This window comes from Oryctolagus cuniculus, chromosome 18, assembly GCF_051225735.1.
Source record: "Oryctolagus cuniculus isolate XC-2025 breed Fujian yellow rabbit chromosome 18, ASM5122573v1, whole genome shotgun sequence".
NCBI lineage: Eukaryota > Metazoa > Chordata > Mammalia > Lagomorpha > Leporidae > Oryctolagus > Oryctolagus cuniculus.
Window position 1 is genome coordinate 8661406 of NC_142884.1, and position 25130 is coordinate 8686535.

A 25130-nucleotide genomic window follows, 5' to 3' on the forward strand; every position below is an offset into this window, starting at 1 on the left:
AACCCCCGTCTCTGTCTTGTCTGCCCCTCTAGGACGCGCAGCCACGCTGGCCGAGGGCTCCGAGCCCGTGAGTGTCGCACGGTGCGCAGCGCGTCCACCCAGGACGCCGGAGCCTCGCTCTGCGGGGCCCACTGCCCCCGGGTTTCACAGTAGCGCCATTCCCCCTGCGGCCGCCAGGTGGCGCCGCGTCAACAGGTGAGAAGCGGCCGGGCCTCTGCCGCGGCCTGGACCCCCACCCAGGGCGCAGGGCCTGGTGCGTGGGAGGGGCTCAGCTGAGGCCTGCTCCTCCCGGGGGGCGCCACTCCCCCGCCCCGCCCTAGAATGGTCACGTTCTAACACACGGGTGGAGGTAACACTGATGCAGAGGGGCAGTCGTGCCCGCATCTGCCTCACTGGGTGTCGGCGTCGGATGCACACAGTAGGTGCTCAGGCCGCGCAGGCTGCCCTCACACACACTCTGGAAACTGCTGAGGGGCTGAGAGCAGGGGGAGGGAGAGACCTCCGGGTAGACAGGAGGGGGCTGAGCCCAGGCCCCTCCTGGTCGGCGAGGCTCACCGTCCACGCGGAGACACCCACCCCCGGGCCGAGCAGCGGCGAGCAGCGCCTCCCTGCAGATCCTGGGGGCGCGGCCGGAAGGCGCCCAGCAAAGAGAGCGGCAGGAAGCCCCCCGTGCTCTGGGGTGGGGGAGGGTGAGGGGGGGTGGGGGAGATGGCAGAGAGATGGCAGAGGAGAGATGCATGGGGGGAGAGGAGGGGAGAGCGGCAGGAAGAGAGAGAGGAGACAGCGTTAGTCGGCAGCTCGGGGCGAAGGCGGAGGGAAACCCGAGCGCTGGCCGTGTCCGCCTGGCGTCCACCCCGGGGCGCCGACGTCCCCGGGCTGCCGGGACGTGGCTGCCCGGCTCTGGGCTCCAGGCAGCGGACGTGGGAAGCTGGCCCCCATTCCCGCCCGTCCCTGTGCCCCTGTGCCCACAGCCCTGGCCTCGGGGCTGCTGTGGGAGAACCGGGGAGGAGCCGCCTCCATGCCGGCCCCACCCCACGCCCCGGGTCCACGCTCTCTGCGAAGCTTCGAGAGCCAGGCGCCCACGCAGGAGCGGGGTGACTGAGGGGCACGGGGGCTCTGGTCCGTGGCGGGGGCAGGCGCCTGGGGGAGGGGGTGGGTTTCCAGTGTGGGGAGATGATCCCCCCGTAGAATCGGGGTCTGTCTGCAGGTCCGTCACCCTCTGTGAGACCAAACCTCCACCTTCTCCCTGTAGCTCCGGCTCCCAAGAGTGGGGTCCCGGTGCCCCCCGCCCTGCAAGCTCGCGCTGGGACACCCTCGTCCCACCCGCGTGTGGCCCCTCTGCGGCTGCGCCTTCTAAGACCCCCAAGGAAGATGGGGGCCGGCCAGGGCTAAGGCGCCCCCCCGGAGGGACCCCTGGGAGCCGACTGATGGCCAAAGTTCCGGGCCCGTAGGGGACTCGGCACAGCAGGGCAGGCAGGCCCCGCCCACCTCGGTGCTCGCCTTCGACCCCCCCTGCAGGCACCGCTAAGCATTTCAGGCCCCAGGGGCGGACAGCGCCCGCCCCCCGCACGGCCCCTCTGGGCTAAGCCGGCACGGGGTGAGATATTAGAACTCGCGGGCCGCGCCCCGGCCAGCCCCGCCTACCGACACAACTCCCTGCAGTGGGTGCCGCGGGTCACCTGGAGGCCGCTGTAGCGCAGGGACCGGCGCCCCGGGGCTGGGATGCACCTGGGCTCCTGGCCAGAGCTCCGCCCACCTGCCCCGCCACGCCCCCCTCCCCGTCAGTCAAACTCCCCGTGGGGGGGGCGGGGGCGGGTCCTCACCGTCTTTCCAGATCTCGGCGGTCAGCCGGTCCGTGCTCTGGTGAAGCAGGCCCGCCACGTTGTCGTTCAGAGGGTCCATGTTCTTCATCAGCCACTCGTTGGCCTTGTAGTCCACCTGCGGGCACAGCGGGACCGCTCGCGGCCTGCGGGCTCCCCACGGGCGAGGCCGCGGCGCCACCTCGTGTCCATGTCCAGAACTGCACCTCTCAAGCTGACTCCGCCCCCTGCCGCCCCATCCTGGTCCTTCTCCGGCCACCCTCGCAGGACCCTCTTCTTGGAGGTCCCTCTCCTGCCTTCCTCCAGCCCCTGCTGCTGTCCTCAGACCAGGGACAAACCCTGGCCCGGGGCCACATCCAGCCAAAGTTTTCTGGAAACACGGCCCCTCTCTCAGGAAACTCCTATCCATCCCTCAAAACCCCATCAATGTCCCGCCTTGAGAAAGTGGCGACCTCGGCAGAGCCCCTGCCCTGTGTGTGCTGGACACCAAGTGGACGCCAGTGGTCCCTGCTCTCCCCGCACCCCCTCACATGCGTGGAGACCCCCCAGGTCCCTGTTCCCACCCGCACGCCCCAAGGCTGGCCTGGCCACCCACCTTGCCAGCGTAGTGCAGGACGCTGAAGTCGGCCTGGTCCCGCAGCTGCCGCGGCCGCTGGAACTTGGGGTGGCCCCCCTGCTCCTGGGCCACCTTCTCCACAAAGGACTTGTCCGTGGCCTTGGGGAACCAGCACTCCTCGTCCAGGAGGGCCAGGAGCCCAGGGGGGTTGGCCTGGCCGGCGACAGGAGAGGAGGGCGGGTCAGACCCCCAGCACCGGACGCCGTGGTTGCTCTAAGGGACCCCGGCACGCACGGCCAGGCCAGAGCCGCGACTAGCCCGCGGGCCGGAGCCAGGCCCGCGGCAGGACAGCCGTCCCCACCGCCTCGCGGTCCCCGTCGGGGAGACGGCCGCCCTCCTCGGCCCGCCCAGCCCGCGGGCTCACCGGGCGCTCGATGAGGTCGATGCAGGGCTGCAGGTCCAGCCCGAAGTCCAGGAAGGTCCAGGGGATGCCCTCGCGCTGGTACTCCTCCTGCTCCAGCACGAACATCGTGTGGTTGAACAGCTGCTGCAGCTTCTCGTTGGTGTAGTTGATGCACAGCTGCTCGAAGGAGTTCAGCTGCGGGCGGCGGGCAGTCAGCGGGAGGGCCGGGGACGAGGCCCAGGGAGAGGGGCCGGGGAGATAGAGGGGACGGGGCCCAGAGAGAGGGGACGGGGAGACAGAGAGAGAGGGGGACGGGGCCCAGAGAGAGGGGACGGGGGACAGGGGGACGGGGAACCAGGGGGATGGGGCCCAGAGAGAGGGGACAGGGGGACAGAGAGAGGGGACAGGGACCCAGAGAGAGAGGGGGGCAGGGACCCAGAGAGAGAGGGAGACAGGGACCCAGAGAGAGAGGGGGACAGGGACCCAGGGGGACATGGACACAGAGAGAGAGACAAGGGGCCCAGAGGAGAGGGGGACAGGGACCCGGGGGGACAGGGACCCGGGGGGACAGGGCAGTCAGCGGGGCTGGGGACTTTAGGGGAACAGGGACCCAGGGGAGGACAGGGACCCAGTGGGAAGACAGGGATCTGACCGGGGAGACAGGGACTGAGGGGGAGACGAGAACCCAAAGGGGAGGAGACAGGGATGGGGGGGACAGGGACCCTGGTGGGGGGACAGGGACCCGGGGGAGACTGGGACCTGGGGGGGCAGGGACCAGGGTGTGGGGGAGACAAGGACCCAGGGTGGAGGGGACAGGGACAGGGAGGACAGGGACCCGGGGGGGGGAGCCAGGGATGGGGGGGACAGGGACTGGGCGGGGGGGCACAGGGATGGGGGGGACAGGGACTGGGGGGGCAGGGACCTGGGGAGAGACAGGGACCCAGGGCAGGGGACAGGGCCCCGGGTCAGACCTGGAAGATCTCGAAGCCGGCGATGTCCAGGATGCCCAGGAAGGAGGCGCCCTGGCGGGGGCTGCGGTCCAGGGCGCGGTTGAGTCGCAGCACCAGCCAGCGGAAGAGGCGCTCGTAGGTGGCTTTGGCCAGGGCCTCCAGCGCGAAGTCAGCCTGCGGGGCAGGGCGCGCGGTGAGGGCCCAGCCCGTGCCTCAGCCAGGAAGGCGACACTGGGTGCGGTCAGCGCTGGGAGGGGCCCCGAGCACTGGCCGGGCACGGCCACCCCCCACTCCGAGAGCGAGGACGCAGGTGGGAGCCGAGCCTTCCTGCAGCCCTGCTGTGCGCGGGGCTCACACCCCTCCCCCAGGCCCGGCAGGTGGGAGCGGGGAAGCCTGGGCCTGAGTCGGGCTCTGCCGCGGAGAGGCTGTGTGACCTCAGACGTGAGCAGGCCTCTCTGTGCCTCCGCCTGCCCCGCCGGGAAGCGAGGCCCCCCCCCACCGCAGAGCGGCCCCCACTGTGAATCCTTCATTCTGGAGCCCCAGTGCCCCAGCGCCCCAGGACAGCAGCGGAGCAGGGGAGGGGAAGAGGTCGCGACAAGACAAACAGCATCCAGCTGCTCTCTGGCTTAAAACCTGCCCAGCCTCCCGCCGTGCCCTGGGTGCGAATCGTCTCCCTTCCCCGGCCCCTGAGGCCCTGCGTGACCTGGCCCCAGCCGACGTCTCCCCACCTCCCCATCACTCCCCGCCGCGCTGGCCTCAACGGCCCCAGATGGCCAAGGCCGTAACAGCCCCCAGGGACCCTGCCCAGGCTGCCCCCTCTGCCTGGCGCCTCCTGACCACCGAAACCGCCTCCTCCAGGGAGCCCTCACCGCCTGAGTCCGCCCTGCCCCCGCGGTTTCTCCCAGGGGCCTGGCTCTGCCTCCCTCCCTGCTGTCACCCCAGCACCTGCACCAGGGCTGGCCCGCGCCGCCTACCTGCTCCTTGGTCTGGGCCTTCTGCACATAGTCCCGGCCGACCTTGATGCGGGGCGTGAGCAGGGCCCGGGAGAAGTCGGTCACCCCCAGCCCCAGGAGGCGGCAGAGTTTCTGCGCAGCTGCGGGGAGAGGCGCCCAGGTCAGCGGGGCGGGGGGCGGCGCCCAGGTCAGTGGGGCGGGGAGAGGCGCCCAGGTCAGCGGGGCGGGGGCGAGGGGGCGGCGCCCAGGTCAGCGGGGCGGGGAGCGGCGCTGGCCGAGGGGAGCGGCCGGGGGCTGCCGCCCATTCCCACGCCTACTCGAGTGTGTGCAGCATTCTGGGGCCACACGTCCTCCCAGAACCCCGAGCTGGCGAGACCCCTCCCGGGATGCGTGCAGAGACCCCGCCACGAGGCCGTGCACGATGCAGAAAGCCGGGACGCGACCTGGCCAGCCACGGCGCGACCTTGGGGACGGCCGCTCTGAGGTCAGGGAAGCACCCGGGACCCCTCCAGGGTCCACTCAGGATGTGTGCATCTCAGGAGTAGGGAAGAGGGCAGGCGCTTGGCCCGATGCCTGAGATGCCACGCAGCCCACCTGGAGCGCCCAGGTTTAACTCCTGGCTCCGGCTCCGGCTCCGGCTTCCTGCTAATGCAGACCCTGGGAGGCCGCGGCAGGTGCTCCAGGAACCTGGTCTCTGGCCACCCACGTGGGAGACCTGGACTGAGCCTGGCCCAGCCAGGTCACTGTGGGCATTTGGAGAGAGAACCAACAGATGGGACCCTCTCTCTCTAGTGTGCGTGTATGTGTGCATGTGTGCATGTGTGATGTGTGTGCACATGTGTGCATATGTGTGTATGCATGTGTGTGCGTGTGTGTCTATCACTCTGCCTTTCAAATGAATCTTTAGAAAAAATGCAAATACAGAAAGGCGTGGCAGAGGTGCCGTGAGGCCCGCCCAGGCGTGGGCGCTGCGCCCTAACGCGTGCCCAGGGGCTGGGGCGGGGCTGCCGTGGTTGCCCGAACTCTCGGGAGAGGGCTCGTGCTTTGTGGAATCAGGCAGGAGGGGGCTTTGTTGAGTACTCGGGGCAGGGCTGAGAGCTGGGAGGGGGACAGGCGTGCGGGCTGGGGGTGGCCGCCACGCGGCCGGCCGTACCTGTGTTGTCCGGCATGGTGGCCTGGTCGGTGTTCCGCTCCTGCCTCAGCACGACGTTGCCGAACTGGAGAACGGCCGAGACCATCCGCAGCATGGCTGCCGGCGGGAAGGACAGCGGTGACCGGGGGCTCGGCGAGGGAGGCCCACGTGACGTAGGGGCTGGCGCTGTGGCACCGCAGATTAAGCGGCTGCCTGTCCCACCCGCATCCCAGATTGGCACCGGTTCAAGTCCTGGCTGCTCGGCTTCCAGTTCAGCTCCCTGCTAACGCGCCTGGGAACACGGCGGGAGATGCACCCACGTGGGGGACCCACGTGAAGCTCCTGACGTCAGCCTGATTTAGACCTGGCTGCTGTGGGCACTTGGGGAGTGAACCGGAGGGTGGAGAAACTCTGTCTCTCCCTCTCTGAAACTGGTTTTCAAAGAAATAAGTGGATATTAAAGAAAAATAAATTATCAATAAAACCCCACAAAAGCGTGGCCCTGAACAAACCGTGGGGAGGACACGGGGCTCCGTGAACAGAGGGGCTGTGCAGGAAGCAGGGGTCGCCTCGCTTGACCCCAGCAGAGGGCACTGGGCATCTGGGGCTTCCCCTGCTGTGCGTGGGACCTCGGCTGACCAGGAAGCCACAGGGGCACTGATGTGGGGATGGCAAAGAAATGCGGCGGGCAGGGGATGAGGGGGTCATGCTGGGCTGCTCAGGTGGCCCTGAGTGGCCTACAAGGTCCTCGGGAGGGAGAGGACACACTCAGAGGAGACCGGGGGGTGGGCAGAGGAAGGGCCCAGAGCCCAGGGCTACCCGGGCCTTGGGAAGCTGGAAGGGGCCAGGACTCGGCGTCCCCGGCCCTGCCCGAGGGAGCCAGCCCCGCCCACACCTGACCTTGGCCTCCACCCCCCATTGGGCGCTGGTTCACGCCACCATCTCTGCTGCTTCCAAGCTGAGGGGACCTCGCCTGCACTTGAGGACGATACACCTTGTCCTCCGTTTGAAGGTCACACCTTCTGCGGTGCGGGACTAACCTGCCAAGCACCAGGGTTTAACAAGGGCCTGAGCCGGCCCCACGGGCCGCACAACACAGCGGGGACTCCAGGCCGTGAGCTGCACCTCGCCCAAGAGGTCTCCACACGGCTGCACCCAGCCCCCACTTCCTCCTCCCGACCTGGACCACAGCTCCTCTTCCCATCCGTCCCCAGCTGTGTGCACCGCATACAGCAAGTGCTCTATCAGTGCCTCCACAATGAACTGTATGTGCGTGTTGTAGGGGAAGAGCCCCCCGCCCCAGCACCTGCCCCCGCCCCTCCTGCAGCTCCCAGCCACCAGGTCTCAGCCCTGCCCAGGCAGTCCCCGGCCCTGGGTGCTGGCCCCAGCATCCTCCCCGGCCTGCGCACCCCCCATCACCCACCCACCCGGCACCGCGCCCGCCCCCTGCAGGTGGGAGCGCTCCGCAGGGCGGGGCGGGGCCTGTGGCGGTCCCTGCTCCTCTCACCCAGGCCCACAGGGTCTTCCTGCATCTCCCAAGGGGTCAATGACTCCGTGGCCAGGGGCCACGTAAATGGGGTACAGCATTGCCTCTGGTTCTGCCCTCTCTGATCAGGGGCCTCTGAGCACCCCAAGAACATTGGGGGCATCCTGGGGGGGGTAAAGGCTCCAGGCCTCCCCGGGGCTGCTGCAGGTTCTGACGAGCACCCTACTGGGAGACAAGAGCCTGGTCAGGCAGCCACACCCCCTGAGGTCTGTCTCTAAGGGGACCTGCCCGAAGTCCACCTGCCAGGGGGCTCGGAGGGGGTGCCAGGGCCAGGCAGGGCTCTGGTGGTGGAGGCAAGACCCAGGGCCATAGAGGGGACAAACACTGCAGCCAAGGCCTCAGTGTTCCCTGTGAAATGGGCACAATCACAGCTCCACCTGCACCCCCCCCCCCAACATGGCAGCCACAGGCCATGCTTACATTTGTTGCATTTAAAAATTGAGGCCGGCGCCGTGGCTCAACAGGCTAATCCTCCGCCTTGCGGCGCCGGCACACCGGGTTCTAGTCCCGGTTGGGGCGTCGGATTCTGTCCCGGTTGCCCCTCTTCCAGGCCAGCTCTCTGCTGTGGCCCGGGAGTGCAGTGGAGGATGGCCCAAGTGCTTGGGCCCTGCACCCCATGGGAGACCAGGAAAAGCACCTGGCTCCTGCCATCGGATCAGCGTGGTGCGCTGGCCACGGCAGCCATTGGAGGGTGAACCAACGGCAAAGGAAGACCTTTCTCTCTGTCTCTTTCTCACTGTCCACTCTGCCTGTCAAAATAAATAAATAAACTTTAAAAAAAAATTCTATTCCCAGCCGCCCTGGCACGCGCACGTGTCAGCAGCCAGGTGGGACGGCAGCCCAGATACGCGGTGTCTGTGCTGCTGCGGGGCCCGAACCTCCACTGCGCTTACTGCAGCCCTGTGGCCGCCAGCTGCCCCCTCCTCAGGTGGGGAAGTGGGGGGTCCCGGGAGGGCACCCCTGGTGCAGGCAGGCGTCTGGGGAGACGTGGGGCTGGGCTGGAAGACACACAGCCGAGCCTCTAACCACCAGGCTCTTCTCCCTGAAAACTCTCGGCAAGGCCTGGAATAGTGCCCAGCACACAGCAGGTGCACAATTAATGCTCGGGACTGACTGGCCTTGAATCCAAGCAGCGTAGGAGACAGCGACTGTCACAGTCCCATTTCCCAGATGAGCACACTAGGCTCAGAAAAACCAAACATGACACCCCCAGGGTGGGGGTGGGGTTCACTCCCTCCTCCTGGGCCTGTGCTGGGGGAGCCCTCCCCAGGGTGGGGGTGGGGTTCACTCCCTCCTCCTGGGCCTGTGCTGGGGGAGCCCTCCCCAGGGTGGGGGTGGGGTTCACTCCCTCCTCCTGAGCCTGTGCTGGGGGAGCCCTCCCCAGGGTGGGGGGTGGGGTTCACTCCCTCCTCCTGTGCTGGGGGAGCTCTCCCCAGGGTGGGGGTGGGGTTCACTCCCTCCTCCTGGGCCTGTGCTGGGGGAGCCCTCCCCAGGGTGGGGGTGGGGTTCACTCCCTCCTCCTGGGCCTGTGCTGGGGGAGCCCTCCCCCAGGGTGGGGGTGGGGTTCACTCCCTCCTCCTGGGCCTGTGCTGGGGGAGCCCTCCCCAGGGTGGGGGGTGGGGTTCACTCCCTCCTCCTGTGCTGGGGGAGCTCTCCCCAGGGTGGGGGTGGGGTTCACTCCCTCCTCCTGGGCCTGTGCTGGGGGAGCCCTCCCCAGGGTGGGGGTGGGGTTCACTCCCTCCTCCTGGGCCTGTGCTGGGGGAGCCCTCCCCCCAGGGTGGGGGGTGGGGTTCACTCCCTCCTCCTGTGCTGGGGGAGCCCTCCCCCGGGGGCCTTGACTGTGGGAGCTGTGAAGTGGTGCAGCCACAACTGAAGAACTGGAGAGAACCCAAGCGCAGGGCCCAGCACACAGTAGGCGCATAATGGCTGTGAAGGAGGGCCCTGGCACACAGTGGAGCCTACTGCCTGTCACTCCTGTGCTTGCTGTTAGAACGGACCGAGCCCGAGACGCCCAGGGGATGCGCACAGAAGGAACGAATCAGAACCATATGGGGCGGCTGTTGGCCCCGCAGCGACGGCACAGTGAGGGCACCCGTGTCCCACACCAGGGCACCTGGTTTGGATCCCAGATCTGGCTCCTGACCCCAGCTTCCTGCTGGTGCAGACCCGGGGAGGCAGCTGCGGCGGCTCAAGTACTCGGGTCTGGGCAGACCCAGACCGAGACCCTGGCCCCGAATCAGGCAGGCCCCGGCCCAGCTGATGCGGGCGTCTGGGGAGCAAAGCGGAAGATAAGAGCCCTGGCTCTCTGTCTAGCTGCCTGTCTAGTAAATAATGCAACAACGAAATACATGTTAAAACTACGTTAATAAATAACCAATGGACGAGTGGGGACAAGAAACACGTCAACAAGGAAACAGAACCCCACCCCCACGCCTCCGCTGACTCCCCGCCCCCCCCCCCACGCTGGGGCCCCTCGGAGGCAAGGCTGGCATCTGACCCACACTCCTGCTCCACTCTGCCGAGGGCGGGAAGCCCCAGCCTCAGGCACGGGGCAAGTTTCTCAAAGTGTGTTCCAAGGAGCCCCCGCCTCCCCCAGGGGCAGCTGAGCAAGGGTCCCGAGCGCCCTGCGGGCAGCTGTTGACCCCGGCACCGCTCAGACGGCGCGGGCTGTGGCCCCAGAGCAACACCTGCTCCTGCCCAGGAGGCCACTCCGCGGCCTGCTGCTGGGGCTGTCTCGACTATGACCGGCCGGTGTCACGGCACAGCGAGTTAAGCCGCCGCCTGCAGTGCCGGCATCGGCATCCCACACGGGCGCGGTCCCAGTCCCGGCTGCTCCACCTCCCACCTCCCACCCAGCTCCTTGCTAATGCGCCTGGGCAGGCAGCAGCAGACGGCCCCTGCATCCATTTGTGAGACCCGGAGGAAGCTCCTGGCTCCTGGCCTCAGCCTGGCCCAGCCCTGGCCACTGCAGCCACCTGGGGAGTGAGCCAGCGGATGGAGGAGCTCTCTCTCTCCTCTCTCTCTCCTCTCTCCCCTCTCCTCTCTCCTCTCTCTCCTCTCTCTCTCTCTCCTCTCTCTCTCTCCTCTCTCTCTCCTCTCTCTCTCCCTCCTCCCTCCTCTCCTCTCCTCTCTCTCTCTCCTCTCTCCTCTCTCTATTCCTCTTTGTGACTCTGCCTTTCAAATAAATAAATAAATAAATCTTAAAGGAAAAAAAGGATGACTTAAGCGTATGGGAGTAGGCACAGGCTCTAGGCAAACACCGCACAGCTTCACACGGGGGACTTGAGCATCAGGGGTCTGGGGCCTGTGGGGTGTCCTGGAATCAGCCCCCATGGATCCCAAGGGACGACTGGGGACATGGAGGCCAGGCCATCACAGAGACCTGGGCCATTTTCCCGCCATGTCCCTCCATGCAAGGCTGCAAAACATCCATTTCTGGATTGTAGACGTCAGGGCAGCCGCCAGCAGGGCCATGAGCTCTCCATGGGACCTCAGGGGATGGCTGGGCGGCCCAGCCCCTGCCCCGCGCACCCTCTGAGTGTGTGTACTGCCCACCCTGCTATGGAGACAGACAAGCTGGGGAACTGCGCAAGCACAGTCGGGAAATGGGGCCGAGGTCAGGGGGCCGAGACCCCGAGTCAGCCACTCGCAGCCCGGGGACCCAGGAGCTTTCTGAAGTCCCCTCACACGTATGGGTTCAGCTGTGTGTGCTGCTTCTTGGCCCCAAAACGATACGCGGCAGCCCCCAAGGAAGCAGGGTCCTTACAGGTGCGGGACAGGCCAGCATGGAGTAGGGCAGGCCCCGCTCCCCTGGGACGTCCTCAGACCACACCCCTGACAGCCACACGCCAGGGGGCGCCAAAGAGCCCCAGAGGCTGGGGAGAGACTAGGGCCAGGCTCAGGCAGAAGGCACCAAGCCCGCCACCGTCCCTCCCCGGGGCTTCTCGGGACAATCGCTTCTCAATTCTCATAGGCTCGGCTTGTGGACGTGCCTATGTGTCCACAGGAGTGGACAGCGGCCATCCACACGCGCCATTCAGGAGCACAGAGGGAGGCGACGCACTGAGCATTCAGCACCAGGACCGCCCAGCTCTGGCAGACCGGAGCAGACCCCGGCCGGATCCTCGGGGCTTCCCCAGGCCCCCATCCCCACCGTCAGCCTCCAGCCCCTTCCACACAGTGTCCCTCCACAGCACTGGGTGGTTGCTGTTCCCGGAGCGGACCTCATCCTGCCCTGCTCCCATCCCCCCCATGGCTGCCCAGGGCCCCCAGGGTACAGTGCTGGCCTGGGGCCTGCGTCCAGGGCCCTGCCCGGCTCCGCAGTCCATCTCCGCAGAAGTTCCAATCCCCCGGACACGCCACGGCCTTCCTGCCTCAGGCCTTCCCCGGTATCGCCCTCGCTCACCTCCTCAGAGCACGCCTCCCCCACCACAACCCCGGCAGGAAGACGCCCCCACCCCCGCCCTGTGTCTGGGGCACTCGATGCTCCTTCCTTCTTTATCTGCCCCGCGTTCCCACCCAGTCGGTCTCCCCGGGGCGGGCGTGTTCCTGCCGCAACCACAGTGCCCGCACACAGCAGGCACTCAATAAACGCTGAAGCAAACAGAGGCGCGAAGGGGCTCACTCACAGGTGATCTCCTCGTGGCTGAACCCCAGCACCCGCAGGGACTCCAGCGTCTCCTGGAAGAGCTCGCGTTCCTGGCCGGGGGACGCCGACGGCCCGTTGGTCAGGAAGCGGTAGTGGGAGTAGGGCTCCAGGAGGAGGTCGGCTGTGGGGAACGGGCGGGAGGCCGGGTCAGGGGCGCGCCGTGGTGGCCCACATCGATGGGGACCTAGGGTGAGCCACCGCTCCCCCCCCACCAGTGGCCGGGGTCCTTTCCTCCCGGGCCTCCAGGAAGGGCTGGGCGTGCAGCGGGCGCCGTCAGACTGTGGGCGCGCATCAGACTGCCTCGCTGCCTCCAGCAAGTCGGGCATCTGCCCAGAGCAGGCAGGTGCGACGGGGCCGAGGGAGCCAGGGGAAGCAGAGGCCACGCGGGGCAGGAGTCAGGACGCACATGCGGTAGGGTGGAAGGAGCCAGAGCGAGAGGGAGCCGCAGGGCAGAGGGGCCCACGGCAAACAAGAGCCACAGCCGTGCAGCGGCCGAGCGTGGAGCAGGAGCCAGGAGAGCCCGGGGACCAGGCGCAGCGGGAGCCAGAGCAGAGGGGAGCCCCGGGCAGCAGCAGCCATGCCAGGGTCGCCAGGAGCCGGAGCCACACAGAGCCGGGGTCACTGCACGGCCTCCGCGGGAGTGAGCAGAAGCCGCACGGAGGGGCGGTCACAGACAGCAGCCGAGCGTCAGGAGCCACAGGGCCACGTGGCCAGGACAGCGTGGGGGAGGGGGAGAGAGGGGGAGAGAGATTGAGACCCAGGACAGAGCAGGGCCAGGCCGCAGAGGCCAGGACAGAGCAGGCCCGGCAGACAGCGCGCCCCGCCCCTGCCGGCGCTGACCTTTGAGCTGCTCCCCGGCGCCCCCGAGCAGCTGGTAGAAGATGTGGAAGCTGCACTCGTCCTTGGCCTGGCGGATGGCACGCGACTTCTCCAGCAGGTCTGGGCGGGGCGGGTCAAGGAAGGGCAGGGGAGGGGGGAGGGGAGGGGAGCCCACCCGCCCGCCCCTCCACCTCCTGGGGCCGCAGAGGCCATGGGAGCCCAGGCTGGAGGCTCGGCCAGCACTGGGTGAGCGGCCTTGGCCGCGTCACCTCTGCAGTGGTGCCTCGGTTTCCCCTCCAACCGGCACCGTGAGGGTGAGCACCGGGGGCAGCGCCTGGCCCAGCCACTAAGCACGCCTGAGGGCATTCGGAATCATCGTCACTCTCCCGGCCCATTTCCCCATGAGGACGGGGAGACCCCAGCTCCTGCTCCCTTGGAACTCGGGGCCTCTGCGAGCTCCCCGCTTCCCAGCAGCCCCGTGAAGCGCCGGCTGCCTTGCCCTGTCCAACCCCTGGGCCCCGTGCTCCTGGACAGCTGTGAGCCTGAGGCCCACTTTCTAAAGCCGGCCTACAAGGGTCACTGATGGGGTGGAAGGGGAGGCACGGGGCAACGGGGCAGGGGGCGCGCATGTGCACCGTGCGGCCCTGGGCCTCCTCCTCTGTCAGTGGGGTGACGGCAGCACCTGCACCCTGGAGATCCTGACACACCACAGAGCCCGGGGGCGGGGCTCGATCTGCACCAGAGTCACCACGTGGTGATGCAGCCCACCTGGGGCCGGCCAAGCTGCAACACACGGGGCTCTGCACCCACCTGGCCATCCCAAGAGCCGTCTGGTCGGCCTGGGGTGCCACCTGACCCCAAGCGCCCCCTACAAGCTGGTCACTACCCCGAGACAGCCAGGCGTGAGCTCAGCGCCATGTGGCAGGGCTGACCGGGCAGGAGGGGCCCAGGGCCCCAGGAGCCCGGGCAGGGAGGGCCCCGGCTTGGCCTGTGAAGGGGACAAGGCCAGGGCGGAGGCCCGGCTGCCGCAGGGCGCAGGGGACGAGGAGCCTCGCGAGGCCAGGAAGCGGGTCCATGAGCAGCGGCTGAGCCCCAAGCTGCTAAAGGCTGCTGGTGGACTGGCAGCACCCTGCGAGCGGCGCTGGGCCACAGCGCTTCCTTCTCAGGACGCCCGGCCCCCGAGGGGACCCTCTCTCTTCCTGTTGCTCCCAGGAGCCGCTGAGGCAGAGCAGTGGAACCGCATGCGTGGGCCCCCAGCCTCAGGGCGGCAGGGCCGGGGTGCGCATCCCGGGCTCGGGCCCCTCATTCCCACACCTGTGGCACATGTGTGCTTGGCCATCTGGACCCCTTACGGCTCACAGGCGGCTGTGCAGACAGGGGCCGGCCCGGGCCTCCCCTGAGCAGGCCGTGCCCTGGCTGGTGACTGAACGTGACGGGCAGGGGGCCTGTGCGGCACCAGGGCTCTGCTGGGCTCCCCCGGGCTTTCCCTCATGGCTGGGGGAGCACCGGGCCAGGACTCTGAGGCTGCACCTGCCCCCCAGGCCCCGGGAGGAGCTGCTGGGCGCGCCTGGGCCCCGGTTTGCTGGGAGTGGCCAGACCCACAGGGCCGACCTCCTCAGCACCCCCACCCCGTCCTCCCGCACCCCCAGGGCTTGGAGGATACAGGTCTCGATGTTGGCGCCCACGATGTAGCCCGCGACGTCGAAGTTGATGCGGATGAATTTGCCCTGGGAGGGGTGGCAGCCGCGGCTGAGGTCTTCTTCCCCGCGGACCTGAGACCCCCACGCCCCTTCCTCACCCCCAGAACTCAGGCTGCCTCCCCACTTCCTTCCTCCCTGACCTGAGCCCCACCCCGTGGGGGAGCCCCCCCCCCCCCGCCAGGGACTCCCTGGGGAATCCAGGTCCGGCCCCCAGCCCCTCCTCCTCACGCCCAGGCCCGGGACCCCCAGCCCTTCCTCCTGACGCCTGGGCCCGGGCCCCCCAGCTCCTCCCCCTCACGCCCGGGCCCGGGCCCCCCAGCTCCTCCCCCTCACGCCCGGGCCCGGGCCCCCCAGCCCCTCCCCCTCACGCCCGGGCCCGGCCCCCAGCCCCCCCTCACGCCCGGGCCCGGCCCCCTAGCCCCTCCCCCTCACGCCTGGGCCTGGCCCCCAGCCCCTCCCCCTCACGCCCGCCCGCGCTCACGAAGCGGGAGGAGTTGTCGTTCTTCACGGTCTTGGCGTTGCCGAAGGCCTCGAGGATGGGGTTGGCCTGCAGCAGCTGCCGCTCCAGCTCCCCCTGCGGGCACGGCGCTGGCGTTAGGGCGGGGCGGGGCGGCCGGGCAGGCTGCGTGTGTGGCGTGTGGCGTGTGGTGTGTGGTGTGGGGTGTACAGTGTGCGGGTTGTAGCGTGTGGTGTGTGGTGTGCAGTGTGCGGGTTGTAGCGTGTGGTGTGCTGTGTGGTGTGTGTGGTGTGTGGTGTGCAGTGTGCGGGTTGTAGCGTGTGGTGTGGGGTGTGCAGTGTGTGCTGTGCAGTGTGGGGTGTGCAGTGTGTGGGTTGTAGCGTGTGGTGTGGGGTGTGCAGCGTGCGGGTTGTAGCGTGTGGTGTGGGGTGTGCAGTGTGCGGGTTGTAGCGTGTGGTGTGTGGTGTGCAGTGTGCGGGTTGTAGTGTGTGGTGTGGGGTGTGCAGCGTGCGGGTTGTAGCGTGTGGTGTGTGGTGTGCAGCGTGCGGGTTGTAGCGTGTGGTGTGGGGTGTGCAGTGTGCGGGTTGTAGCGTGTGGTGTGGGGTGTGCAGTGTGCGGGTTGTAGCGTGTGGTGTGCAGTGTGCAGGTTGTAGCGTGTGGTGTGGGGTGTGCAGTGCGCGGTGTGCGCTGTGGTGTGTGGTCTCCAGGAAGTGTTGGACGGAAACCGAAGCGAACAGAAAGCGGCAGGACTCGGACAACTGCGCCCGGCCCCGCTGCTAAACGAGAAGCTCAGGAGGTGCCACGAGAGGACTGGGACGGACGCACAGGACAGGTCGGGGTCGCACAGGGACTGGGGGGCGGGAGCGGCTCCGGGCAGCCAGGGGCGCCTCCCCACCCCAGGGTGCTGCTGCTGCTGTCGGTGCCGAGCGCACGGACCGGGCGTCACTGGCAGAGGGTCATTTTCACGGCACACGGTAGGTGGTCAAGAAGCAGGGTTCCCGTCCCCCACACGGCAGGCATCCGTGCCGGCCAGGCCGCGTCCGGCCGCGGTGAGGCGAGAAGGCCTCAGCCAGCCGATGGCTTTGTTGAGGGAAGAAAGATAAAGTGACAGGTGGGGCGCGTGTGCGCACACACACACCACACACACAAACACACGTGCGCACACACGCACACACACACCACACACATGCACACACCACACACACGCACACACACACGTACACACATACACACATCACACATACACGTGCATACACACACACACACACCACACACACCACACACACAGACTTCCAAAATCTGGGGCAAATGGAATTCAAAGGTAAGAGAGCCAGTGGAGAAAATGCGAACCAAAGCCACAAACGCAGCACCTCACCCGTAACGTCCAAGACAAGGTGCGTTTAGGGGACGCTGTGTGGTGCAGCGGTAAAGCTGCCGCCTTCAACGTCCCCATTTGGGCGCTGGTTCGTGTCCTGGCTGTGTCAATTCCTGTCCCGTTCCCTGCTAAAGGCCTGGGAAAGCAGTGGAGGATGGCCCGAGTGCGTGGGCCTCTGCACCCACATGGGAGACCCGGACGAAGCTCTGGCTCCGCGTGGCCCAGCCCCAGCCATTGCGGCCATCTGGGGAGTGAGCCAGCAGATGGGAAATCAATCTCCTTCTCTCCCTCTCCCTCTTTGTGACTCTTTCAAATCAATCAATCAATCTCTCTTTTTTTTTTTTTTTTTTGAGGTAAGTTTAGAGGCTGGAATTATGGCTCAGCAGGCTAAGCCACCGCCTCTGATGCCAGCATCCCATAGGGGCGCCGGTTCCAGTGCCGGCTGCTCCACCTCCTACCCAGCTCCCTGCTAAGGCACTGGGAAAGCAGTGGAGGACGGCCCAACACCCCTGCCACCGGCGTGGGAGCCCAGATGGAGTCCCAGGCTCCTGCTTCAGCCTGGCCCAGCCCCGGCTGACGTGGCCGTTCAGGAAGTGAACCAGCAGATGGAAGCTCGCTCGCTCGCTCGCTCTCTCACTGGAGAACCCAGGTGGGAAGGCTGGGAGTTCTCTCCCCGGCTCCGCCGTCGGCTCTCTGGGAGCCGTGAACCCCAGGGCTCTGTGGGCCCCGCCTGGACGCACCCAGTAGGTCAGCAACAGACAGTGGTTGTGGTCCCTGGGCTGTTTCCTGTGGGTATCTGTGACCTATCCGTGTACACACAGTAGGGCTGCAGTAAATGGTGGTGGGGCTGACTGCGCACACACAGGAGGCCTGCCCTGATCGGCAACACTGGCCTCAGTGTACACACAGTAGGGCTGCCATACGCAGCAGTGGGAGGCAGCACGCACACGGGCCCCGGCGTGCACAGTAGGACAGCAGCAGCAGCAGCGAGGGTCCCTGGAGGGTGTGCCCCTTGGTGTCTCGGGCTGTGTGTGCCCGGGAGCGCCACGCCAGGATGACCGCAGTGGCACGGGGGCAGCGAGATGGGAGGGGATTCCTGCTACTCACATAAGACACGGCGCTGGCGGAGGCCTGAGGAAGTCACGGGACACGAGACACAGCCGGGCACACGGCACATGGAACACGGACAGACATGGCGGTGAATCGGCAGCCTGGGGCAGGGGCGGGCGGGGCAGAGGCGCCTGGGGAACGGCGGCCTCGGGGGCTGCGTGCCGGGGGCTGCAATCCCACTCTCCCCGTACGAGGGGGCGTGGCCAACAGTGGCAAAAATGCCACCCAGCTCGCCACAGGGTTGAGCCCATGGGAGGCTTGGACCCCCAGGGAGCACCCTGAAGCATCTGCCCAGCCAGCCAGCACGGGCGTCGTGGCTGCCTGCACGTGTGCCCAGCACACAGCAGGTGCTGAGGAATGAAGCGCCTACGAAGCGCCAGGCACCGTTCCAGGACCCTGCCTCTGGCCCCAGCGCTGCCCCAGGCTCTACCCCGACCACGCACTTCACGGGTGAGCCAGGCAGCTGTGGGGGGCGGGGGCTGGGGTGCCGCCGGGGGAGGGCCGGGGCTGTACCGGGACGCCGGGCTCCTTCCTGCCCCGGGGTGAAGACGCCACGTGGGCCAGGTACTGGATGACCTTCTTGGTGTTCTCCGTCTTCCCCGCTCCAGACTCCCCGCTGCGGGGGAAGAAGCGGACGTGAAGAGGGTGGGCGCTGAGGCCAGGAGAGGCCTCCCTGACCTGCCCGGCCCAGCAGAGCCCTCCCGGCTGAGACCCTCCTCCTCCAAGGAGACCTCCGGGATTACTCACGTGCAGAGTATGGACTGGTCCTCGCGATCTGTAGGGGAAGAGGGGCACGTGTCACTGGGGAGGGTCTGTCCAGCGGGGCCCTGCTCAAAACTGTGCTGAGGGAGGGGCGAGGGAGGGGGCTTTAGATCCTAAGATCCCTCGCTGGGTCACCTTGAGCTCGTGTCTGGGCCGCTCTGTGTCCCTTTCTGCACGTCAGGCTCAGACACGGCGCACGGAGGCCTGGCCGGCCCTGGGCACAAGCCCCGCCTCCGCCACCCACCCACCCACCCACCACGACCTCCCTGCTCCGACTTGGGGACAGCGAGAGCAAGGTGATGTTGAGCCCAGCAGGAGCGAGGACGCTCAGTGCCCTCTGTGAGGAGCGGACAGGTCCAGCATCAGGGTCACCGGGGACAGAGTGGCCTCGGCAGCACGCACCCCGCGTCCCCAGCCCGTAGCACAGCCTCCTCCCACACCGGTGTCCACGCTTCGGCAAGGGTCACCGGACGGCAACCACAGCGCTGCCCTCAGACCACAAGAGGGCGCTAGACTGGGAGTAGACCTCGGACTCCCCCAGCGCCGGAGCCCCCAGGGCACCCTGCGGAATGAGGGCGGGGCTGGAGGAGGAGACGCCGGCTGGGCTCGCCGGAAAACACACAGCACAGATGGACCTCTGCAGCGTGCACGCTCCCCGTGTGGATACAGACGCACCGTCAGCGTCTGTGCTGGCCGCCTGTGACACAGGCGCAGCCCCTGCGGGCTCCTACACCTGTGCTAGGTAGCGTGTGCTAACTAAGTACACGGTGCTGCCTCCTACTGCTGTTCATGGCAGAAGCAGAGGCCCGCTTCCCAGTGCACACTAAGCGTATCCCAAGCATGCATTAAACAGACGGCACAGGAGGAACACGTAAGGAGGGCATCCCGTGTGTCCCAGCGCCGCCGGCACTGAGCTACACCGTGAGGCTGTCTCTGACCCCACCGCCCGGTTCAGGGCACGACCTGCCCGGCTGCACACGGCTGCCGTCTGTGAGCAGGGCTGTTTTCCCCATGAGGATGATGAACGAGCACGCGACACTTCACCGTCTCAGGGAACTGTTGCAGACGGAGACCCAGAACCTCATGCCCTTACTCCAGCCCCTGCGCCTCCGCCCGGCCTGGCCCCTGGTGCCCCCAGCAGCCCGCCCCACACTCACCCTGCAGCATGCTGCGGTAGGCCCCCTCGGTCACCGCATACACGTGGGGCGGCACCTCGTGGCGCTTCTTGCCCCGGTACATCTCCACGATGGCCTCGGTGTAGATGGGCAGCTGCTTGTATGGGTTGATGACCACACAGAAAAGACCGGAATATGTCTACAGTGGACGAGAGGGGAGAGGACCTCAGCTGCTTGCCCGTGGCCCGGAGAGCAGCACAGGGCCACTGTGTACAGCTGAGTGGGTTGTGCACTGCACAAACGGGCGTCTGATAATACAGATCTGAGTATTTGCTGTGCACATTTTGGGGTGATGATGGAAAAAGAATCTTTCCGAAGGACACAAAGGGCCATGGGGACAGAGACTGAGAGAGAGAGAAGGTGGGCCTCGCGGGCAGTCAGTCCTGGCTGCATGGACTCGCACACTCATGAAGCGACCACGTGTCTCTGTAGTGGCCAAAAACCCTGGAGCCCCTGCTGGGGTGGATGGCTGCGAGGCTGGGTGCGCAGGGGTGGACTGTCTCCAGAGCTTTAACAAGGGACAGGAAGTCAGACTGCAAACACAAAGGTGCCGTTGATGTTGAAAGGGCTGGGGCAGGAGGACGATGCCCCAGCTCCACGGGCCGCAGCGGGAGCAGCGCGCGGCCGCACGTGTCCGGCTGCACGACCGTAGCTGGGGCGCGGTGCCCTCGCGGCAGGCCAGGCTGCGCCAAGGTGCAGGCAAACAAAGGTGCTGGATTCTTTGTCATCCACGTCCCCGGGCCCCCGTGAACTCTGCGCACATCCTTCTGGGGCCAGAGCCAGGAGTCTGTGGTGGTCTAAGAACCGGTCCAGCCCGCGGGGCGTCAGGCGGACACGAGGCTCTGCGCGCACACACACAGAGGCCGCTTGACGGAAAGAGCCAGCTGGCCGCCTAGTGAGCCCGGCCGCAGAGCCAAGCAGCTGTGCCAGCCAGAGCCGGTCAGCAGCCTCCTGGTTAGCTGGTTACACTGTTAGCTGCTTAACCAGCTAGTCACCAGCTCAGCCGGTCAGCCTGCAAGCCGCTCACGGGGCTGGCCAGGGGCAAGACTGGTGGAACTCAGACAGCTCGGGCTGTAGGTGTGGGTGTGGTCACCGCCCGCCGGCTCCAGGTGCCACGCTCGCAGTGCAGGGGAGGGCGGTGGGTGGCCGGCCTGGAGCCGAACAACCGGTTTGCTGGGTGTCAGCCCTGCCCGCCTGGAAGGGCTGCTCCTAGCGCCGTCGCCGTCGGAGGGCGCGGCGGCCCGACCACATTCCCTGGGAGGGTATCTCATGGCTGCTGGCGCCCCGGGCCCCCACTTCTGGCTGGCGGAGGAGCCCCCTCCCCACGCCGGCCGCACCGGGCTGCCCGGGTGACCCCTGGAGTGGGAACCTGAGCTGGCCGTAAGTGGCCAGGGTGGCCCGGGACGCTGGCCCGGCCCTCGGGGCTCTGCAGGCGGACCCGCCCCACCTCTTGGGTTTCCACTCCCTGCCTGGTTACAAAGGCTGTGGGGATTAAGGGAGATAATGAACAAAAACCCAGCCAAGCAAGGTGGGGCCCACACAGCCACGCACTCCAAATAAGGTCCCAGGACGCTCACGTCCGTCCCCCCCCGGCTCCCACTTAGCCGCTGAGCGCGCCGGCCTCCCGGGGCTGGGAGGCAGCCGTCGCGTTCCCTGGCTGTACGGGACCTGCACAAAAGACGGCCTCCTCCGGGCTCCAGGCTCCAGCTCTGAAAGGGGGGTGGGGGGGGGGGGCTGAGTGACACTGTCGCACTGTGCCACTCAGAGCCTGGCACGCCACGAGTGGGCCCCTCTCACCACACATGTCCCAGTGAAGGGACGGAGACCCCAGCAGCCCACAGGCAACACACTTCCAGTTGCAGCCCAGCAGTCTGTCAGTCAGTCAACAAACCCGCACCAAGCACAGGTCCTCAGACAGGCAGCCGGCATCCGCTGGCCGAGAGGCTTGGGCGAGCAACCTTTCTGGGTCTCATTGTCCTCATCTGCTGGGGACAGCACAGCCTTTCCCTCGGGGTGGCCCGGAGCCATCCACAAGTTCACGAAGCACCCTCCGGGCTTAGCGTGGCCCCGAAACCCTGGGCGCGCTCTGTGGGAAAGAGGCGTTGACCCCCCCCAGCCTCCCGCTGGGTCACCTTTTGGGTGATCAGCAAGATGGTACTGGGGCCAAGCTCAGATTGCCAGCAGGCGCCCACCACCTGCTTACGGTTGCGACTGAGGGCCTGCTCGCTGTTTCTCTGGGCTCCTGGAATCTTCTACCTCACTTTCATCCTTAGGCCGCCATTTTCCGGCTCTCGGGCCCCCGCCTTAGCCCAGGCCCCACTCTCTGCCCCTCCGAACTTCCTAAATAATCTGCTGCTGTATGGCCGGGGCCTGAGTCGGTAGCCAGACTGCGCTGGGCTTCGCCAGCTCCCAGCTGTGGCTTCGTCGCCCAAGTCCCACCCAAGGCTCAGTTCCCCCACCAGCAGATGCTGTGAGGGTCTGGGGTGTTCACGGACAGGGAAGAGTGCGTGGTGGGTGCTGTGGGCGCTGTGGGCGCTGTGGGATTGCCCTGGCCTCCGGCGAGCCCCAGGAAAAGGAGCGGACATAGCCCCCTGGCCAGGGCTTGCACAGGCACGCGTGGACTCAGGCTAGCGCAGCCGGGAGAAGGCGCCAGCCCCGCTCAGGGTCAGACAGCCCTGGGTTCAAATCCCACCGCTGCCGTGCAAGCCGAGGGGTCCCGAGCCAGCCCACGGCTCCTCCCAGACGGGAGCCAGACTTGGTGGCAATGTCCCGATCCTGCGCTTGCTGACTCTGCAGACCCCAGCGGCCTGGCTTCAGGTCCCGGCATGACTCCCTCCTGAGCCCAGGTCACCTACCATCCCAGGGGACATCAGCGGCCCCTGGCCCCCGAGGGGAGCGGACAGCTCCCACACAGCGCTGAGAACAGCGGCGCTGACCGTAAGTGCCCTGTAAATATTTGCTGGCCCCCATCACTCTCACCGTTGTCGACATTCCTGTCAGCCTCTCTAACCCTGTTGACTCTCACGCTGAATGGAATGCATCGCCCGTTGGCAGCCCACTGGCGTCACCCTGGGCGCCGGATGGAGACGCCAGTGCCTGTGTCACAGCCCCGGACAGCTTGCTGCCGGCTGCTGCGGGATGTGGCCCCGGCGTGTTCTGGAAACATTCCCCAGATGGCTGCGGCATGAAGTCAGGGCTTAGAATCGCTGCTCTACGAGCGTGGGGCGGACAGCCACGCTTCCACACGCCACCAAGGCCACCCTCACGGTCAGCAACCCCATCTTCATCTCCAGACTAGGGGTCTGCCAGGTCCAACCGGGTGACTGACAGGGCCGGCGTGCGGCGCAGCGGGTAAAGCCACCACCTGCAGTGCCGGCATCCCATATGGGCACCGGTTCGAGTCCCGGCTGCTCCACTTCAGATCCGGCTCCCTGCTAATGTGCCTGGGAAGGCAGCAGGAGATGGTCCACGTCCCTGGGTCCGTACACCCATGTGGGAGACCTGGAGGAAGCTCTGGCTTCAGCCTGGCCCACCCCCCCAAAAAAATTCATGGGGAAAAAAAGGGCCTTGACCTCTCTGTGTCTTGGTTTATCTGTAAAATGGGGACCAGATGCTTCCCAGGTGTGGAATTCTTTGGAAACAATGTGCTTTAGAAAACTTAAAAGAGTGCATAGCAGGGGCCAGCACTGACACAGAGGGTAAAGCCATGGCCTGCAGTGCCATCATCCCATATGCGCACCGGTTCAAGTCCCGGCTGCTCCACTTCCCATCCAGCTCCCCGCTGATGTGCCTGGGAAAGCAGCGGAAGATGGCCCAAGGGCTTGGACCCCTGCACCCATGGAGTAAGGTAGAAGCAGCTCCTGGCTCCCGGCTTCGGCTCAGCCCAGCTCCAGCTGTTGCGGCCATCCGGGGAGTGAACCAGTGGATGGAAGACCTCGCTCTCTGACTCTCCCTATCTCTGTTATTCTGCCTTTCAAATACATATAAATCTCAAAAATAAAATAAAATAAAATAAGGTAAAATAAAAGAGTGCTTAGTAAACGCTTAATAAATGTACGTTTGTATTACTATTAGCTCTCTGGCCTCAGTGGTCTCTTCTGTATAATGGGGATAATAGACTCTACCTCACCCAGCTGAGACGAGAGGGTTGGAAGGCAGGGGACGCTCCTGGTTCTCATGGCTGCCACAGACCCCCGCCCCGCCCTTCTCAAAGCCCTTGGGATGAGCTGTACCTGAGAAACCAGCGTGCTCACGTGCGTGGGGAGATCATACAGGGCACCCCCGCCCCGAGTCTGAGAATGCCCTAGCCAGCCAGTAACTGACAACTTGGCAACTCAGCACGGGAAGAGCCACACAGCTCGGGGCGGTCCCGTGGGCTCCGGGGGGCTGCTGACCGCCCCCGCTGCCCAGCCCAGCAGGAGGCCACGGCTCGGGGCGGTCCCGTGGGCTCCGGGGGGCTGCTGACCGCCCCCGCTGCCCCGCCCAGCAGGAGGCCATGGCTCAGGGCGGTCCCGTGGGCTCCGGGGGGCTGCTGACCGCCCCAGCTGCCCCGCCCGGCAGGAGGCCACGGCTCGGGGCGGTCCCGTGGGCTCCGGGGGGCTGCTGCTGACCGCCCATTTGCCCCGCCCAGCAGGAGGCCACAGCTTGGGGTGGTCCCGTGGGCTCCGGGGGGGGCTGCAGACCGCCCCCGCTGCCCCGCCCGGCAGGAGGCCACTCACGTAGATGAGGCCCGAGTAGTAGCGCTCTCGGAGGTTGTGCAGGACGGAGGCCTCGTTCAGGCAGGTCAGCTCGGCCATGTCCTCCGCCTTGCTGAACTTGGGCGGGTTCATGCGCTGGATCTGGTCCCGGGGCAGCCGCAGCCGCCGCCCGCTCTCCGCCAGCTCCACCTCGGCCTCCTCCTCACCCTCGTCCCGCAGCGCCGCGGCCTCGAACCCATGGAGCTCCGAAGGCACCCACACGAGGCGCCGGGCCGTCCACTCCACCTGCGGGGAGGTGCCGGAGCTGCCGGGGCCGCCGCCCACGCCGGGAGAGTGGGGCGCAAACAGGTACGGCTGGGCCGCCTCCGGCACTGGACCCGGCCTGGGGGTCGCCTTCCGCCCGGGCACCGACAAGGTCACTGCCGCCATGGCCTGCTGGGGGGGACAGAGAAAGAGGCAGACGTCAGGGGGGGCTCCATCCCTGGTGACCCGCGTCCCCCTGCCTTCCTCCCCAGACCTATGGGTGCACGAGCTCAGCGTGGCGAGACGGGAATGGGCGACACAGGGAGAATCCCCACCCACCCAGGGGAAGCCGCTCACGTCCTAGCCCCCGGCCCCGGGCCAGCGCCATGGCCAGGTACCGGCAGCTGGGCATTTGAAATGTGGCCAGTACTTCTGAGGAAGTGATTCCATTTTTATTCCATTTTAACTAAATTTAAATCCAAACAGATCCGTCTGGCTGGGGCTGGTGTTGTGCCTACAGAGCCGGCATCCTGTATGGGCGCCAGCTCCAGTCCCGGCTGCCCCACTTCCGACCCAGCTCCCTGCTAATGGCCTGGGAAGGCAGCGGAAGACGGACGAGTGCTTGGGCCCCTGCACCCACGCGGGAGACCCGGATGGAGCCCCAGACACCTGGCTTCCGGCCTCCTAGTCCTGCCATTGAGGATCCTTAAAAAGATCCGTTTGGCAACCGTGCACTTGAATGGAGCGGGGGTCAGAGACACACGGATTTCAAAGCTGTCGGGAA

General features: G+C 66.8%; 1 protein-coding gene across 8 annotated transcripts in view; it reads right to left on the reverse strand.

Annotated features, from left to right (window-relative positions):
* Positions 1-25130, reverse strand: part of MYH14 (myosin heavy chain 14) — a 71320-nt gene that overhangs the window by 32103 nt on the left and 14087 nt on the right. For 3 of the 8 annotated variants that reach the window (XM_070063010.2, XM_070063014.2, XM_070063013.2), the window contains exons 2-16: positions 24125-24538; positions 19389-19545; positions 18217-18244; positions 17983-18085; positions 17467-17490; positions 15009-15101; positions 14491-14554; positions 12849-12947; positions 11989-12129; positions 5836-5931; positions 4704-4822; positions 3751-3903; positions 2801-2974; positions 2416-2589; positions 1824-1938 (exon numbers count right to left, since the gene is read on the reverse strand). In XM_070063010.2, coding sequence (XP_069919111.2) covers positions 1824-1938; positions 2416-2589; positions 2801-2974; positions 3751-3903; positions 4704-4822; positions 5836-5931; positions 11989-12129; positions 12849-12947; positions 14491-14554; positions 15009-15101; positions 17467-17490; positions 17983-18085; positions 18217-18244; positions 19389-19545; positions 24125-24538 — 1954 coding nt within the window. The remainder of the gene's footprint in view (positions 1-1823; positions 1939-2415; positions 2590-2800; positions 2975-3750; positions 3904-4703; positions 4823-5835; positions 5932-11988; positions 12130-12848; positions 12948-14490; positions 14555-15008; positions 15102-17466; positions 17491-17982; positions 18086-18216; positions 18245-19388; positions 19546-24124; positions 24539-25130) is intronic. The other 5 variants (XM_070063011.2, XM_070063015.2, XM_070063012.2 and 2 more) reach the window with 3 other exon arrangements.